A 16,419-nucleotide genomic window follows, 5' to 3' on the forward strand; every position below is an offset into this window, starting at 1 on the left:
GTCCCAGATGGTAACGAGTTGCGTCCGGAGAGCCTGGGAGCGACAGTCTGTTGGATGTGAACCGGCAAGCTCGCTCCCGGCCTTCGCTGCCTTCGTCGGGGCCACTGGGGCCCGAGATCGGTCGTGCGTTCTCGACAGCATTGCCAGGGGGCCATGCTCTGCAAGAATTGCTTTCCACGGGGGTTCAGATCATCACCAGCATGGTTGATATACCCCAGGGACCCTCAGCCAGTCAGCTAGTAAGCCAGTCAGCCAGTCAGACACCTCAGCAAGGCCGTGCTTCTCCCGGGCCAGCAGAGCAGGGAGCGATCTGGAAAGACTTGCCCGAAGCAGCCCGGCATGCGAGCCGGGATCTTGGTGTACGGCGCACGCTCAGCCACTGGCTGGTTACGTTGTATTGCATTTGCGCGGGGAAGTTTCGCCTGCCGGTCCAAACTTGACCGTCCTGTGGCTTTCAGTAGCACGCCTTGCCCGATGAGTACCGTACCGTAAAGCGTACGGCTGGCAATCTACCAGTCAATGCGCGAAACAGATGGGCGATCGGTGGCCGGGCGTCTGGCTGGGTTGAGCGCCAACTCACCGTCAAGATACCCCCCCGCGCGTGACACCAAGGAAGAACACATACGGTGTGCAGCAATGAACGACCAGACAGAGGCTTGGATATTGCGCCGTCGTATCGGACCTAGGGGGAAAGCAGGCCACGCGGTCGTCGGCAGTGGTGTGCTGTTGACAGTGTCCGGGTATGGCCATGCAGACTCGGGGTGCGTCGAACACAGGCAATTCCGCCACTCGGACAATTTTCCCTCCATGAGAGCCTTGCACCTCTCTGTGCCCGCCCCTCATGCGCCCACATATAAAGGAATGCTGCGGGTCCAATATGTGCACGGTATGTACGCTTGGCCGGCCCGTGGTTGAGCGTGGCCGCCTCGTGAACAAGGACCCGTCTCTGAGCTGTACCAAGTGGTTGTTTCATTGGCAGGTCGTCGAGCGGGCAACTATTTGGTTGGGCAACAACAGCTTAAGAGCTTGAACTATGCAGTCTTGAGCAGCTTCGAGACCCACCAGAGCAGGAGGTCTGATAGCCTTAACTCGTTGTGTTAAGTGCTCGGCGTCCAGCAACTCCCGGGCCCGCAAGCACCATACGAGTAGTCATTTATTGCGCTGTTAGCTCCTCCGCGCCTACAAGTGCATCTGTGGCTGCTTATGGATTTTTTTTCTTTTGGTGTTGTCGCCGCGCTGGCATTCCGCCATCATTTGTGCCTTGTTGCGCAGAGCGGGGCCATTAACTATTCTGTGGAATCTCAGGCTGGTCCCTCCGAGGTTCGTGGGAGGCAGGCGGCTTGTTAAGAAACCTTCCAGGACCCCGGCGTGCCCAAGGGGTTGGAAACAGCCCGTTTCTTCGCTTCCAAGCTTGTGACCCAGTTGATCATCGTCTTGGGCGAGGCGTGGCTTTGACCTACCAAGCCGTAGGAGTCCTGCGAGAGAGCCCAGGAGCGGCGTAGCTACGTCTTCAACGTGTGCCTGATTTGTCAGGGCAGGGTGATGCTTGAACGACTTGCCTAACGGGCGGGCTCCCGCATCGGAGTTTGCAGCTGCTTTGGCCCGAAAAGGACAGGTCGCACCGTTGGACCGTTGTTTCTGGGGTCCCTCCCTCCGCATTTCACCCCTGGTTGCCAAGACCCTGGAGAGATGGTAGCCGGGATGGTGGTTCCGGCCAAGTCAACACGGAGGACCCAAGCCCCTCGCTGGGCGCTGGATGCCGAATCTCCCCCCTGTCCGGACGGGACGATCATGCTCCACTTTGAGGGTTTCTGCAAGAAGGGCGAGCTGCTGCGTTGTGTTGATGCTCACGAACCACAAGGCTTCTTCCCACTGGTGATCCTCACGGGATGCCGTGTCGGCGCACACGGCACCGCTTCGGCACCGAACTTCGACGTCGACACGCTGGGGGGGGGGGGGACAGGCCATCCATGGGGAATGGAAGCCGTGCGAGCGGAGGGAACAGGCGGGGCCGCCCACCTTGTGTTGTGCTTGACAACTCGTATGACAAGCTAGAATTGTCGTTGTTGATGCGCACCAATCTAGCGGTGCTGCCAGCCGGCATCGGCGGTTACACATGGTTCATGGTCAGGCGACCACGAATCCAAGAGGAATCCGGGAAGTGGATTTCTCTCGTTTACCGGCTGCTCCGGGTTTTGTGCAAACTCGCTCGGAACAGGATTTGGATGCCGGGGAGCTGACATATGAAATAGGGTTTGACGTGACGCTGGCGGTGCTGGCGGTGTTGGCGGCGGATTAGCCAAAGTTTAAGCGGCATTCAACCTCTTGCCCGCCGCTGGGTTTCCAGATGAAAACCGGGAACCAGGGTTGCATCCATCCAACCGCGGGTGTTGGCGAACCACGCTTGCCTTGTCAGACCCTAACGCACCGGCCAAGCCACGCAAGCTCGTTGGGCGGTGTCCTTCGGAGAGAAAGCCGCTGTGATGACCCTGCGACATTGACGCCGCGCACATGCTTGGGAGGGAGAAACACTCCACGCCACACGTAACCTTGCGTGACCCGAGTCGGCAGCTTTCCGCCGAGAGAGGGAGGGGATGGAGATCCTGGATGGGCTGGATCGTGGTCGACGAAGAAAAGGAGCAGCGCGTTTGCAGAAGAGCATGCAGCCAAGCGCATGCCCGGGGCCTTGACAAGATTGTAGGTACAGGCCCCTGCACAGCATGCCCCTAGGAGCTGCGCGCACCAGCTCTGTCGAGACCGTCCCTTGCGGTTCATCTGAGGCATAAAGCCGATGGATGGCTCGCGTGACACGGTCCTCGGTGAGTACCTACCTATCCAGACGAGGAAGAAGAAAGGGAGGTAAATTGGATGAACCAAACAACAGCCCGGCCCAGACTTCCCATCGGCCTGCCTGGGCGCCGGGCGCAAGGCCTGTCGGTGGAAACATCAGAGATCCAAGCGGGAAAAAAGATAGGGAAGTAATACAAGCACGGCACAGGTAGCGCAGTGTATTCTCTTGAGAAGCACGGGAAAGGAGATGAAGATTGGAGCCGAGAGGAGCTTGAAATTTTGTCGTTCAATTCATGCCACGACTTGTCTTTGTGGTTGTTCGCCCGGGACAAGTGAAGGTGAGGTTGTGGGGAAGTGGTAGGAGTGGAGACGAGCCCCGTTCCGCTCGAACTTGGAACCCTTCTGATTGGCCCCAACTGCCGTGACCAGGGGATGGATGGAGCCCGCAGGAAGCCACCCATGGGAACGCCGCTTTTACACAGTACATTCGCGTCAACCGCAATGGTCGACCGACTTCCAGACTTTCAGTGCTAGGTAGCGTCTCCAGGTTTCATCCATGGCAGGCAGGTGAGGAAAGCGCTTGAGAGCTTGGAACCTGGAACCCCCTGGCGATTTGCAATGGGCGGACTTTGAGAGAAAAAAAGTTCTCCCCATTACACCTGAGCCAAGCGAGAAGCATCCGCCCATGGATTCCATGGATCCTGTATTACTGCGTATTACTGAGTAAATCTGCCCACGCAAAGCCACGCAAAGCCACGCACACAAGATAATCTTCAAACGCAACAACAACAACAACCACCTGCTGCTCCATCTGGCGTGCCCCAACATCCTGGATGGAACCGGTTGCCTCTAACCCCCCCCCCCCCCCTCCCCCTTTTTTTTTTTCGTCGTTTCTGTCCTCCCGAACTGGCTGTCGGCGGTGGCGTTTGAGGGAAATGAGATGGGTGAAGGTCCTGACGGATCCAAGGGGCAAGCATCCTTCTCCCCTTCTTCGCGACGATGAATGAATGGCTTGCGCAGATTCGGCTGTGTCTGAGGTCGACGGCCTGGCTTTTTGTGTCTGTCGCCGGCAAGCCTCGAACAAAGGAAAGCCGCACACCCGTCCCGCTGACCACCTTATGCACGAACGCGGTCCAGCAGCTCGGTTTCACCCGTTCGAGCGGCTTGCGACATGTCTACTTCAGCCGGTCTCCGATCTGCTCAAGCGCCGCACGCACCACTTCCCAGCCGCCGACTCGACCTCCTCTCGCATGTTACAGACAGCGTGCCAGGGGTCGTGTCGGGCAGGTCGGGCAGGTTTGTTCCCGCGAGGCTGGTCCTATGTAGCTGTCAAGGTCTCAATGTACCCTGTGCTTGTTTGGATGAGAGCAGGTGCCAGCCCTGCGCTGCGTGGTACATATGTAGGCGGAGAACCAACATACAGTAGTGTACTATAGAGTTCGGTGAGGGAGAAACGTTGCATGGGACCCCGGATCAGGGTAACTTAGATGGAGACCCAAGCCCACCATCGATCGCCTCGCCCGGTTGAAGTGAATACGCATACCACAGGTCCCCTGCCACTCCGGCACTGAACCCTTTCAGGGCTTCCAGGCCGGCTTCCATCCAGCCAAACGCCGTTTCCGTGTCTCGTATCAAGATGCGCCCTACGCATCCGTTTGTTGATGGACGACAAGGATCGTCGGCATCTCAAAACCACGGCGACCCCCGGCCCTGATCCGATCCGTTGTCCCGCCTGGTGGATGGGGACGCCGGCGTTCCTCGACACCACCCCCCCCCCCCCCTGCCGTAGGCTCTGAAAGGAAGAGTTAACGCCCGGTGGTGGGCTTTCAGACATGGGGTCCTGTGATGCCAACGAGAACGAGACGCTGCCGCCTAGGCGGCCATGGCTGACCCGTCGGCTCCCCGTCACCTTCACCCGGTCGGGCAGGAGAAAGGTATTCGGTGTAAACGAACGTTGCGCTCCGAGGATATTAACAAAGGCCGGACCCCCTCCCTCAATCTCCCGCCACGACCCACCAGCCCGGCTTTACCAGATTGCTTCTGACACATCCCGAGCGACTGCAACCCCAGACATGCTGCTGCAATCCAGCCGGATGCACCGTTTCCCCGGACTCAACCGGGAACATGCCGCCCTGTCCGTCGCCATCGGTCAAGAGAGCCGGGCCTTGGCGGGCAGGAGGACTTGATAAACTAGCTGTCAACCCTGCATGGTGCCCGGCCCCTTACCCTCCCCTTCTGCGTCGTAGCACAAGAGACTGCATCTACCTACCTCCCCTTACCTGATCCGAGGTGTCCCATCCATCTCACTGATGCTCTTCGTACATGCATACCAAACTGTCCAGCCTCTTCTTGCACTTGCCTTGTCCAACATCGACATTGTCTCACAGCGGTCCCGAATAGAAAGGGAGGGGCCCTCACGTCAACCAACACAAGAACGACGCCGACGTACTATCATCAAGCAAGCCTCGCACTCGTGACACCGCCTCCGACAGTGGCAGCCCAAGCAGCGCCGCTCGTGCCGGGACTCGACGTGGCTTGCTGCATCTGCCTCCATTGAACGTTCGGGGCCACTGTTCCACAGGCGCCGAAGCACAGGCCGACGAGGATCGCTCCCGGAGACACCCCTTCGAGCTCCTCTCTTCTCTGGGGAGGCGCCGTCTGGGAACGAGTCCCAGCCCGCCCGGCTGTCGCCTCTCGTGGTGAGACATTGCCTGGTCTCAACTCGAGATCCGGCGAGCGGGCTCGTGACCGAGGGCGGTCAGGAGCAACAGCTGCTGGCCAGCATTCCTGTAAGGCTCTGGCTGGCCGGCTCCTGTTGACGAACCGCGCAGCGAGATTCCTCGGACGACACAGGACGCTGACGACGCAGCCATCGCGTGTTGCTCGCTCTCTGATTTCCCCCGCAACTCCGGGACCGTCTTCTCCCAATGTTGGCGGCCGTCGACCTGGCTCCCCACGACGTTGGCCGGCATACCTGCTTGGACGGTATGGCTCACCAACACCGCCATGCTTACCACGAGCCGTACGCTCCAGGCTACGGCGGCCACTATGCCCCCGAGCGCCAGATCCCACCACAAGCATCTCAACCGCGCCAATTACCGCGGCTGCCGCCCATGTCGACCATCATCCCTCCGGCCGACACCCTGAGCCCTTCTCCCGTCCTGCCCAACGGCCGGGATGCCCATTACTACGCTGCCAGGCAGCGGACGTACTACTCCGACTACGCAACTCCCTCGCCTGTAGGGCAGACGCCGCCCCAGCTCCCCGTACCGAGCCTCGGCGACCACCCCCTGGCCGCCTTGGGACGGAGGCCGTCCGACATCCGGCACTCCCCGACGTTATGCTCAACGCCGAGCGACAGGTCTGCCGAGGAGATGGCTCACGAGCTACGGTTGAGGCAGATGGGGTCCTTCCACGATCCGCACAGCCACAGCCAGGTTGCCCGTCAGCACCTCCACTATCCGTCGCCGCGATCGAGGGGCGGCTCTCTCCAACACGACAGCGCTCTTCCGCCGATGACAGCAGCAGCAACAACAACAACAACAACAGCGACAACAGTGACATCCTCCACAGACCCGTGCCCTCCCGCTGGGCCATACTCCTCACCGCCAGCGTTACCAAGCATCGGTCGCACCGTTCCACCACCGCCACCACCGCCAGCACCTCACATCCCACGAAGCCCGCCGGGCATGCATGCGTCGAGGTCCTCTCCACGACAGGAGTCCAAATCGATGAGCATCTCGAATCTTCTCAGCAGCAGTAGCAGCAGCACCACCACCACCACCACCGCTTCCACGACTACCAACCGTCACCACCCCGAACCCGCTTCAGTCTCCTCTTCACCCTCCAAACCCCACACTGCAGCCACCGCAGCCTTCCCTCAAGCACCACCCGCCCCTCCGCGGCACCCCACCGCCGCGGCGGCCGAATACCGCATCACCGTGCGCCAGCAGCCCTGCGCGGCCCGCAGCTGCGGCTTCGGCGAGCGCGACCGCCGCGTGATCGACCCGCCGCCCATCGTGCAGCTCACGATCCACCCCCCTCATTCTTCCTCATCGTCCACCTCCCCCTCGAGCGAGCTCTCGCGCGACGAGATCTCGCGCCGCCTGCGCCACCAGTTCTCCGTCGTGCACTGCTCCATCTGGGACGAGCGCGGGGAGCGCGACATGTCGAGCATGCCCGAGGACTTTCGGCAGCAGCGCCGGCTCATGGGCACGCTCGTGGCCAGCCCCTTCGTGGGGCTCGACGAGAAGGGAGAGGAAGGGTGCTTCTTTTGCTTCCCGGACCTGTCGTGCCGCACGCCCGGCACGTTCCGGCTCAAGTTCGCGCTCGTGGTGCTCGACCCGGCGCGCATGTTCAGCGGCGAAAAGTCGGCCATCGTGGCCACCGCCATGAGCGAGCCGTTCCAGGTGTACAACGCCAAGGACTTCCCGGGCATGCAGGCGAGCACGCTGCTGACCAAGCGGCTCAAGGAGCAGGGGTGCCTCATCAGCATCAAGAAGGGCAACGAGAAGCGGGAGCCGGCGGGCAGGAAGGGCGGCGACGGAGGGAAGGGGGCGTCGGGGTCGGGCAGGGAGGATGAGGACGATGACGACGAGGACGGCGATGCCGAAGAGGGGAGCGAGAATGCCGGAGACGAGAAGGGTAGGCCGAGGAAGAAGATGAGGCGGTGAGGTGAGGTGCCGGCATCGGTCGGATTTTTCTTTTCTCATGTCGGGCATGATTGGACACTGGGATGTGATGATACCTCTCCTGGATGGCTATGATGATTTTTTTTTCCCCTTCCTTTTGGTTCCTAGAAACGGTTGCGATTCTGGTCATGGGTCACGGTTCGGTTTCTGGGTTGTCGGCAAGCTCTATAAATTACCTAGGCACGACGTCGTGGTCATCTGTTCGATGCGCGGATAAAATACGATAATGTAGTGCGGCTCTTCAATGGTTGTTGCTTCATATCTCCCAAGAGCTTGTGGTGTTGATCCTCTTGAAAAGAAAGTATTTTGGGGCTTTTGGTTTGCGGACCGTGACCAAATCGTACCTGGATCACGGCGGTATCTAAAGGGGGATATGCCAGCGCAGAGAGCATTTCCATGGCCCGCTCCGACGCACGGCGTTGCGTTCCAGCGCTTTCGCTTCCACAACCGTGATCACCTTTTGGATTTGCGCGGCTTCGGCGGCTTTTTTTCCCCTACCTCTCCTACAGGAACAAGGCGTATCCACCCCGGGTCCTGGGACTCCTTTTGGCTGCTCTTCTCAGGCGGAGCAACCAAAGCCCACTCCTCGGCCATCTCGCGCGCCGAGGCCCGCTGGTCGGCCGGCACCCCCGGGTCCTCGGCCCTCCTGCTCAGCAGCTCCGAGAGGTAACGGGCCGCGGGCCAGTGGCCGGCCTGAGCGGCGGCGAGCAGGGCCGACTCACGCATCTGCGGCACCGGCGGGGGCGCCTCGGGGTTCAACATTTGGGCCACCAGGTAGAGGCTGTGTACGTGGTTGAGCTCCCAGGCGGCGACGTGGAACGCCCGGTAAGCCTCCTGCGCCCGGCTCAGGTTGACCAGGGCGATTCCGCGGCCGAAATGGCACGACGCCTCAAAGGTCCACCGTGGCTTGCGGACCGTGATGACCGGTTTGTCGGGGCCGCCGGACCCGGAGCCTGGTGCCGACCGCTGGGCAGGCTCGTCGGGGGTTAGGCTTCGGGCTGCTTCGACGGCCTTGTCGAAGTAGGCCAGGGCAGCGGTGGGTTGCTGTTGGAGAAGCAACAGGCTGCCTTTGAGCGTGAGGACGTCCGGGTCCTTGCTCGAGTGCACCAGGAGGTTGAAACGGTCAAGATACGCGCGGGCGCGAGGCGTGTCCAGCGCGGCTTTGCCCATGCGAGTGAGCTCGTTCACGGCGGTCAGGGTGGATGGTGCAAATCCCAGATACGACGCCGTGTTCAGCATGTGCCCGCCGAGGCTGACGGCCGCAGCCGATGTGCGGTGGTATCGCAGGGGAAGGGCGGTCCAATGGAGGGAATGGGCATCGATCTGGTGGTCTAGAGTCTCGGTCTCAGTTGAGGAAAACACAGATCAGGCTTTTGGCGTTGGCCATACCCTTCTCGAGCTTCTCCCAGTGCTTGGACTTTTGGGCCACGACCTCGCAGTACGTCAAGGCGATGCTGCGGCAGCGCTGCGGCGAGAGGCCGCCCAGGCGTCCGCCGTGGGTCTTCTTGAATGATTTCCACACGTCTTCGGACGGAACGTCTGATGCCTGGAAGGGCAGATCCAGATTCTTGAGCGCCTCCCTTTCCCTCGAGGCGTTTAACAAGACGACGGTATGGCTTCGCGACGCATAAGAGCGGCGTTGCTGGGGCCTTGGGTGCTGCTCCTGGGCCTGGATGTGCTGCGGACATGCCAGCAAGGGGAGCCGTACGACAGCGTGCTGCATGGCTCCCGCCCGGACGGGGCGGGCAGCCAGCCTTGCGGCCAGCGAGGCCCGTGGTGACAACGGCATATTTCGCAGTGACCCGATGGAAAGACGTCCCGAATCGGGTGAGGAGATGGGGCGATGAAGGGGATTATAACGGGAAGGCCACGGGCTGGAGCATTTCGTGTTGTGGGGGGCAAGCAGACAGAGGGTATCCTCATGAGCCCGTTGACTCTGTCGACCAACGTCAATCAGGCGCTTTGTGGTCAATATTCATGGTCCATCGTCAGTTGTTGATGAATGAACGAACGCCTACAACAACGAACGTAGGTCAAGCTGTCCAGGCCCACCTGTGGGGAACGACCGACTGCGGCAGTGGGAAAAGCGGGTCCGCCCAGCCAATCATCCATCCAATCAGACAACGCACATGCATCAGATCCCTGTCAACTGCAGAAAAAGTTCGGGGCTTGTTTGCATCTGCTCTTCTCTCACACTCTCATCCAACATTGCTTGACGCTCGCCGATTTCAAACGACAATACCTACCTCTTATATCCCCCCCTTTAGATTCCCTCCAAATTCCCTGTCCCCTGTGGCCAATTGTAACCTTGGACTTGAACCCACGGCGTCTTCCTCCGCGTTTAGCTGCCTGCCATGCCATCGCCAAAAAAGGCACGCGACGTAATCGAGATCCCGTCAGACTCTGAGCCGGAGGCTCCGGTCGAGGATGAGCTGGCAAACCTCCCAGAGCCTTCCCTCGAGGCCCTCGACTCCAAGGATCAACCGTTGTTGAAGGCTGCTGGCATCAAGTACAAGACCAGGAACTCAGAGGACAAGAAGGATGCAGAGGATGAAAAGCAAGCCCAGCCGGAAACGCCAGCAAGCTCAAGGCCCCGTCGCTCGGAGCGTCTGCAGCAGAAACGCGTGAGCATCGAGACCCCGAAATCACAGCTACCGGATCGGCGGAAGAAGGCGGAAGCCTCGGCGCCGGGGAGCGCGCAGCAGTCCGACGGGGAGGTCTTCAAGACGCCGCTTGAGAGGAAACACATCAAGTTCGACGACAGCGACCACGACGAGTTTTTGACGCCCCTGGAAGGCCCGGCTAAGAGTCCGTTTGAGGCCGCCAAGCCCGAGCCTCAGGATGATGGGCGGACGGTAGAGAAGGAAGAGGAGGAGAAGGAGGAGGAGGAGGAGGAGGCCGAAGAAGAGTCGGATGATGAGGCACCTCCGGAGGCGGTTTCCACCCGCGATGCGGAGGCCGAGACTCTGAAGGCCGCCAAGGCTGCCGCAAAGGCCGCTGAACAGTACGTCAAGGATCCTAGTTCTTTCCGGCCGATGGCAGTAGCTGACACAAGACAGACAAGCCGCCGAGCTGAAGCGGAAACGTCAGGAGCGTGATGCTCGGCTCAAGCGGCAAGCGGAGGAGAGGAAGCGGAGCCAGAAGGCGGCGGCGCCAGACGACGAAGAGGACGAGGCGGCGGCCGCCGCCGCGGAGGAGATTCAGGCAGGGTTGGAGAAGAGGAAGAGGGAGACGCCAAAGTTGCTGCCTCTTGAGTTGCTGGAATCGGACGACGAGGAAGAGGCCTCCAGTTCCGCTGCCGATGCGAAGCAGAAGCGGAGGAAACTTGGGGCCGAACACGCGCTGCTTCGCGACCCCAAACACCCCAAGGACAAGAGGGTTGGGTCGACGGCGTATCGGGTGGTGAAGAGCACTGGCGACGCGCGGCTGGCGCCCAAGGCGGCGAAACAAACGGTCAACCTGAGAGAGATGCTTCTGCGGCGGGATCGCGCACCGCTCCCACGAGGGGGGTTTTTTGTCAGGAAGCGCTAGGGAGCGTGAGAGCACGGGCGGAACTGAGCGAGGTTCCTGGGCGGCCGGTTCGGGCCGGCTTCGGCGATGGCCCAGGACCGTCTGAGAAGGGGCCAAAAGGCTTGGGAGAGGAATAGAGACATTGTTTGTCGGATTTCATGTCCGTCGTTTAAGACGAGAAACATGGCACACACATCTACGGGCATGTGTGTTGTTGACTTACACTGCACACCAGGGCTCCCCGGAGTTTGGCATGTTCAAGCAAATAACTACACAGTAAATGATTTAGCTACGTATTTACCATTTCGTCAAAGAATGGGGCTTGGAGACCCCCGTGCGGGATGCGGCATGTCAGCGGGATGAGAGTGGGCTTGCTGGGTCGCACCAAGGCCGAAGCTCGCACCACGGATGAGCCGAGTCCCACCATGTCACGGCTCAGCCCAGCTCCCCTCGTCCATTCAAATAAACAGCTCGCTGCGAGAGACAACCTCAACACACCAAAAAACGCCACGGCCCATTCTCTCCCACCCCCAAAGTCCATCAATTGACCAGCATTCCCCCGAGAAACCTCGTAACTGTTGCCTACCATGGCTCGCAAGTTCTTCGTCGGCGGCAATTTCAAGATGTAGGCGACAACGATTACCCCACCATCTACCCCAGATTCTCCTCGCAAAACCCCGCGTTCGGAGCTCCAGACAGACGCTGATCGGACCATGACGGCATGATGCAGGAACGGGACCAAGGAGTCCATCAAGGGGATTGTCAAGAACCTGAACGAGGCTCAGCTGGATCCTAACGTTGGTGCGTTTTCTCCCGTCCCCTCTGAATGGCCCAGGCAGGGCAAAGCATCCATCGCTCCAGAGAAGCCTCCGTTCCTAACTTCGACTCCCCCCCCCCCGCAGAGGTCGTCATCGCCCCGCCGGCGCTGTACCTCCAGCTCGCCCGCGACGAGCTCACCAAGACCGGCGTCGAGGTGTCGGCGCAGAACGTCTACAACAAGCCCAACGGCGCCTTCACGGGCGAGATCAGCGTGTCGCAGCTCAAGGACCTGGGCGTGCACTGGACCATCCTGGGCCACTCGGAGCGGCGCACGCTGCTGGGCGAGACGGACGAGATCGTGGCCGACAAGACCAAGTTCTCGATCGACGGCGGCGTGAGCGTCATCTGGTGCTGCGGCGAGTCGCTGCAGGAGCGCGAGGCCGGCGAGACCATCGCCGTCATCGAGCGCCAGCTGGCCGCCCTCGCGGCCAAGGTGACCGCCGCCGACTGGAAGAGCATCGTCATCGCCTACGAGCCCATCTGGGCCATCGGCACGGGCAAGGTCGCCACCGTCCAGCAGGCCCAGGAGGTCCACGAGGCCATCCGCAAGTGGCTGCGCGCCAACGTCGGCGACGAGGTGGCTGACTCGACCCGCATCCTGTACGGCGGCAGCGTCAATGGCAAGAACTGCAAGGACCTGGCCAAGGAGAAGGATATCGACGGCTTCCTGGTTGGCGGCGCCAGCCTGAAGCCCGAGTGTGAGTGCTCCCTTGCCGCGCCCCCCCCCCCCCCCCCCCCTCTCTCTCTCTCTCTCTTGAGGCCCGTCCCGTCTCGCTCCGTTATCGGATCTTGTTGGCTAACCCGAGCGGCTAGTCGTCGACATCATCAACTCCAACCAGTAAGCCGCTGAGGCATGGTTGGGTTGGGGAACCGGGGCAAGCAGTAGAGCATCGATAGCTATAAAACATCATGATCTATTCAACCCAAACCCAGTTTTACCTTGGTCTCGCCTCCATGTAAAATGTATACAGCACACCGTGACTCCGTTCCGAGTGGTGACGCATCGTGAATCCATGTGTTTGTAATGGTACAAGATCCCACCAGCACATACAGCACACCTTCCCCTGCCTCTTGCTCTCCCTCCGCGTTTTACACCCGCATGCCCTCGCCGTGGTACGGTGACCAAATGCCTCTGACGGACTCGTTGATGCTGGACACGGGCTTGGTGACGCGGCGGAGCTTCTCGCCGCTGGCGTCGCGCAGCAGCTCGGCCTTCTTGAGGATCTCAAAGGGCTCCATGTTGCGCACGCACACGGCCTTCTCGCGGCCGTTGATGTAGTGGGCAATGATGACGGGGTGCTTGGCGGGGCGGGGAGAGACGTTGAACTCGATCTGCGGGTGCGCCGCGGCGAACTTGGGGAGGAGGGACTTGATGAAACCGCTGCGGAAAGCGAAGCGTCCGTGTGAGCCTAGGCATAGATAGACTAAGGGAGGGGAAGAGAAGGAAGCCAACGCACTTCATGCCCTTGGAACTACCGGCCCAGTCGCAGTAGTGCAAGTCCATCTTCTTGCATTGCAAGACGAAGGCTCCGACGCCGTTCTGCGAGCGTATTAGCACTCACTAACTCCGGCCAAGAAGTCGGTCAAGCAGGAAACAGGCGGCTCGTACCCGGGCGACGGAAATCTTTTGGAGTGCCCTGACCGTCATCGTCGTCGGCGTCGTCTCCAGACCATGATCCGGATCGTGCGTTGCGGGATGCAGCAGCAGAAAATGGACCATGTCTTGGCCGGCTCAAACGGGCAGAAAACAAGTGGGGCGAAGGGCGGCCATGATTGGTGGCCGCGGTGCCTTGGCAGGGCCGGGCGCACGGACCACCAGGTGGGCCTCCGTTCGAGGCTGCGAAGGGACGAAAGCTTCCAAGACACGGAACTAGACGTGAGCTTTGCAACTTGACCTACCTCTCTTCCAACTTCATCATCCGTCATATCATCGACACCTGCATCGCGCGCGGAGCCTGCGACGCGACAGGTCGAAGAGGAGAATCCGGCGGCGATTTAAAGGACACCGTCGGGCTCAATCCCTCGAGATTCGACATCGGTTTCGACGCGACCAACCGCGACAACCACGTCTCTCTCTCCTTTCTGTCCTCCCGGGCCGACCAAACCGTCCTCTTCAACAGCCACCCGCGTCCCGAGTTTTGCCAACCAGGCCCCAGGCCCCAGGCTTTTGATTCATCTTCGCCGCCATGACGGACCGTCTCCCGCCAAACCTGCTGGCGCTCTTCGCGCCGCGCCCGCCTCTGCGCTGGGTGCCGCCCGTCGACCACCCGCCCGAGCAGCGCCGAACCGCCCCCGTGTCCGGTCTTGCCCAGTTTCTGCCCGCCATGGCTGAGTACGAGCGCGAGTACGAGTATCACCCGACGGAAAGCTGGCTCGAGGCTCGCGACCGCAAGCAGCGCGAAAAGGCCGAGAAGCTGCAGAAGCTTCTGACCGAGGGACCGAAGAACTGTGGGTTGCCCACCTGTCAGCGCAATTTTCGTTTCCCCCTTCCTGTCATGCATCATAAGCGACCGGTAGGCTGACCCAATTTTTTGGCAGACAACCCCCAGAATGATCCAAACATCCGCGGCGACGCCTTCAAGACGCTCATAGTGGCGCGGCTGGATTACAAGGCGGACGAGAAGGATCTGGAACGCGAGTTTGGTCGCTTCGGACCCATCGAGCGTGTATGTGTCTCTCACCTCCCCCCCGAGTCCGCCGACCGTCGAGAAGGAAGTGGCTTACCCAAGCAGATCCGCATCATTCGCGACACCCACGCGCACGAGAAGCCCAACAAGAAGCCGAAGCCCCATCGCGGTTATGCTTTCGTCGTGTTTGAGCGCGAAAAGGACATGAGAGGTAATGAACTACCGCCCTGAACCTGAGTCCATCATCCCGCTGGTCTGCCGCAACGCACAACCCCCTCCGGACATGCCATGGCCCTCAAGCTTGCCAGTCCTCCCTCCTCATCTTTTGGAAGCCCCCTTTCTCCCCACCAGGACGTCCGAGTGATACAAGTACTTTCATGGTAAGGCATGACTAACGAGTGCGCGTCTGGCGCACACGCAATTTAGCTGCCCTGGATGGGTGCGATGGCATCCGGATCAAGGACCGCCGCATCAAGGTGGATGTCGAGCGGGGCAGGACAGTCAAGGGATGGAAGCCTCGCCGCCTCGGGGGTGGCCTTGGCGGCCGCGGGTATACCAAGGCCGCGATGGCCAGGCCCATGGGTCCCGGCGGGTTCGGCGGCGGGTACCGCGGTGGTTTTGGTGGCGGTTTCAGGGGCCGTGATCGGGGTTTCCGTGGCGGCGGCGGCGGCGGCGGGTATGGCGACCGCGGCGGTGGATTCCGGCCTGGTCCTCCCCCCGGCGATCGCGGTTTCGGAGGCCGGGATCGTGGCCACGGTGGCCCGCCAGGCGCGCCCAGCGGACCCGGAGGCGGTTACGGCGGCCGGGACGGTCGCGACTCGCGAGACGGCCGTGACGGTCGTGATGGCCGCGATGGCCGCGATGGCCGGCGCGACGACGCCCGCGGTGGTGGGTACGGAGGCCGCGACCGCGACCGCGATCGCTCATATGACGATAGAGGAGGGTATCGCGACCGCAACCCGCGGCAGACGGGCAGCAACACGGAGCCGATCCGGCCGCGCGGCGAGGGCAGGGAGAATGGTGGGTACGGCGGCAGCAGTAACGGTCGGGATTACGACAGGCCCCGAGACCACGACGATTCGCGCAAGCGCGGCTACGAAGGCGGCTACGAAGACCCCAGGAAGTTACGGCGCTACTAGCACTAGGCAAGACGGGGCCTCGCGGCCTCTTTGTCTTGTGTGGTGGGTATCATGGCTTTCTTCCTCTTCACACCTGCTCACTTCACATCCCGTTTTCCTGATTCTTTTCCCTCCCATCCCGTCCGGCCATGAGGGTAAGAAGCCGTCCTCTCCACATCTCTCTCTCGCGCCTCGCCTGGTCTCGCCTCGGACGCATCGCACCTACGATGCCGGATGTCGGTACAACCAACCCTCGCCCCCATTCCAGTGCGATGCAACAATAAGAGCCGGTTCCTGTCGTCGTCAAGGTAACCTCGAAAACCAGCCCGGGGGCAGATGCCATGGTCCATCCTTGCGATCCCACCACCGATTCCGCTTCCCATGGTTGCAGAGTCAAAGCGTCTACCTTTCTCTCGGGAGAAACGCCTGATCTGACCCAGCAATCATCCAACTCGCCAGCCCGAAAGACCCTCCGCTTCTCCCGGGCGGATGCGTACAACGGGAAGGTAACCCATTTTGTCGTGTATTTATTTGCCTACTTATTTTCATTTACATTTTTCACTTGCGGACGTGCTGTAAGAAGAAGAGAAGGAGAAGCGGAAGAGCTATGAAGTAGGGAAGCGAAGAAAAAAAAACAAGGTGAGGGAAACGGCGACAGATGGCGAGGATCCTCTAGGTAATAGTGTTTTCAACTTCCCCATTTTGAAGATGACGACGACGACGACGAGCCCCCTGCGCTTTGCATGTCAGGTAAGGTCTCAGGTAGGTCAGAGGTAAGGTACCAGCCCCTTCGGTGTTGCCTTTCCGTTTTGACTGGCCTGGGACTCTCGAGGGGTTTGTCTGCGTCCGAGCGAGATGGGCCGG

The 16,419-nt window shown here is 60.8% G+C and overlaps 6 protein-coding genes across 6 annotated transcripts; 4 read left to right on the plus strand and 2 right to left on the minus strand.

Annotated features, from left to right (window-relative positions):
• Positions 1-5,717: 5,717 nt before the first annotated feature.
• Positions 5,718-7,463, plus strand: VTJ83DRAFT_2485 (uncharacterized protein; the record flags this gene model as incomplete). Its single annotated transcript, XM_071008760.1, has 1 exon — positions 5,718-7,463. The coding sequence occupies one exon, from the start codon at positions 5,718-5,720 to the stop codon at positions 7,461-7,463; it is 1,746 nt and encodes a 581-aa protein (XP_070869025.1).
• A 471-nt stretch (positions 7,464-7,934) lies between these two features.
• VTJ83DRAFT_2486 (uncharacterized protein) lies at positions 7,935-9,270 on the minus strand (the record flags this gene model as incomplete). Its single annotated transcript, XM_071008761.1, has 2 exons — positions 7,935-8,812; positions 8,871-9,270. The coding sequence occupies 2 exons, from the start codon at positions 9,268-9,270 to the stop codon at positions 7,935-7,937; spliced, it is 1,278 nt and encodes a 425-aa protein (XP_070869026.1).
• A 565-nt stretch (positions 9,271-9,835) lies between these two features.
• On the plus strand, positions 9,836-11,012 carry VTJ83DRAFT_2487 (uncharacterized protein; the record flags this gene model as incomplete). Its single annotated transcript, XM_071008762.1, has 2 exons — positions 9,836-10,485; positions 10,541-11,012. 2 exons carry the CDS (start codon positions 9,836-9,838, stop codon positions 11,010-11,012), a joined length of 1,122 nt encoding a protein of 373 aa, XP_070869027.1.
• Positions 11,013-11,578: 566 nt separating this feature from the next.
• On the plus strand, positions 11,579-12,652 carry VTJ83DRAFT_2488 (uncharacterized protein; the record flags this gene model as incomplete). Its single annotated transcript, XM_071008763.1, has 4 exons — positions 11,579-11,616; positions 11,722-11,792; positions 11,894-12,508; positions 12,624-12,652. The coding sequence occupies 4 exons, from the start codon at positions 11,579-11,581 to the stop codon at positions 12,650-12,652; spliced, it is 753 nt and encodes a 250-aa protein (XP_070869028.1).
• A 247-nt stretch (positions 12,653-12,899) lies between these two features.
• On the minus strand, positions 12,900-13,458 carry VTJ83DRAFT_2489 (mitochondrial 54S ribosomal protein mL43; the record flags this gene model as incomplete). The annotated part of the gene is made up of 3 exons (XM_071008764.1): positions 12,900-13,191; positions 13,268-13,350; positions 13,420-13,458. The coding sequence occupies 3 exons, from the start codon at positions 13,456-13,458 to the stop codon at positions 12,900-12,902; spliced, it is 414 nt and encodes a 137-aa protein (XP_070869029.1).
• A 538-nt stretch (positions 13,459-13,996) lies between these two features.
• On the plus strand, positions 13,997-15,576 carry VTJ83DRAFT_2490 (uncharacterized protein; the record flags this gene model as incomplete). The annotated part of the gene is made up of 4 exons (XM_071008766.1): positions 13,997-14,258; positions 14,349-14,476; positions 14,543-14,648; positions 14,864-15,576. The coding sequence occupies 4 exons, from the start codon at positions 13,997-13,999 to the stop codon at positions 15,574-15,576; spliced, it is 1,209 nt and encodes a 402-aa protein (XP_070869030.1).
• Positions 15,577-16,419: the final 843 nt, after the last annotated feature.

The sequence above is a fragment of the Remersonia thermophila genome, chromosome 2 (genome assembly GCF_042764415.1).
Source record: "Remersonia thermophila strain ATCC 22073 chromosome 2, whole genome shotgun sequence".
Taxonomy (NCBI): Eukaryota; Fungi; Ascomycota; class Sordariomycetes; order Sordariales; family Chaetomiaceae; genus Remersonia; species Remersonia thermophila.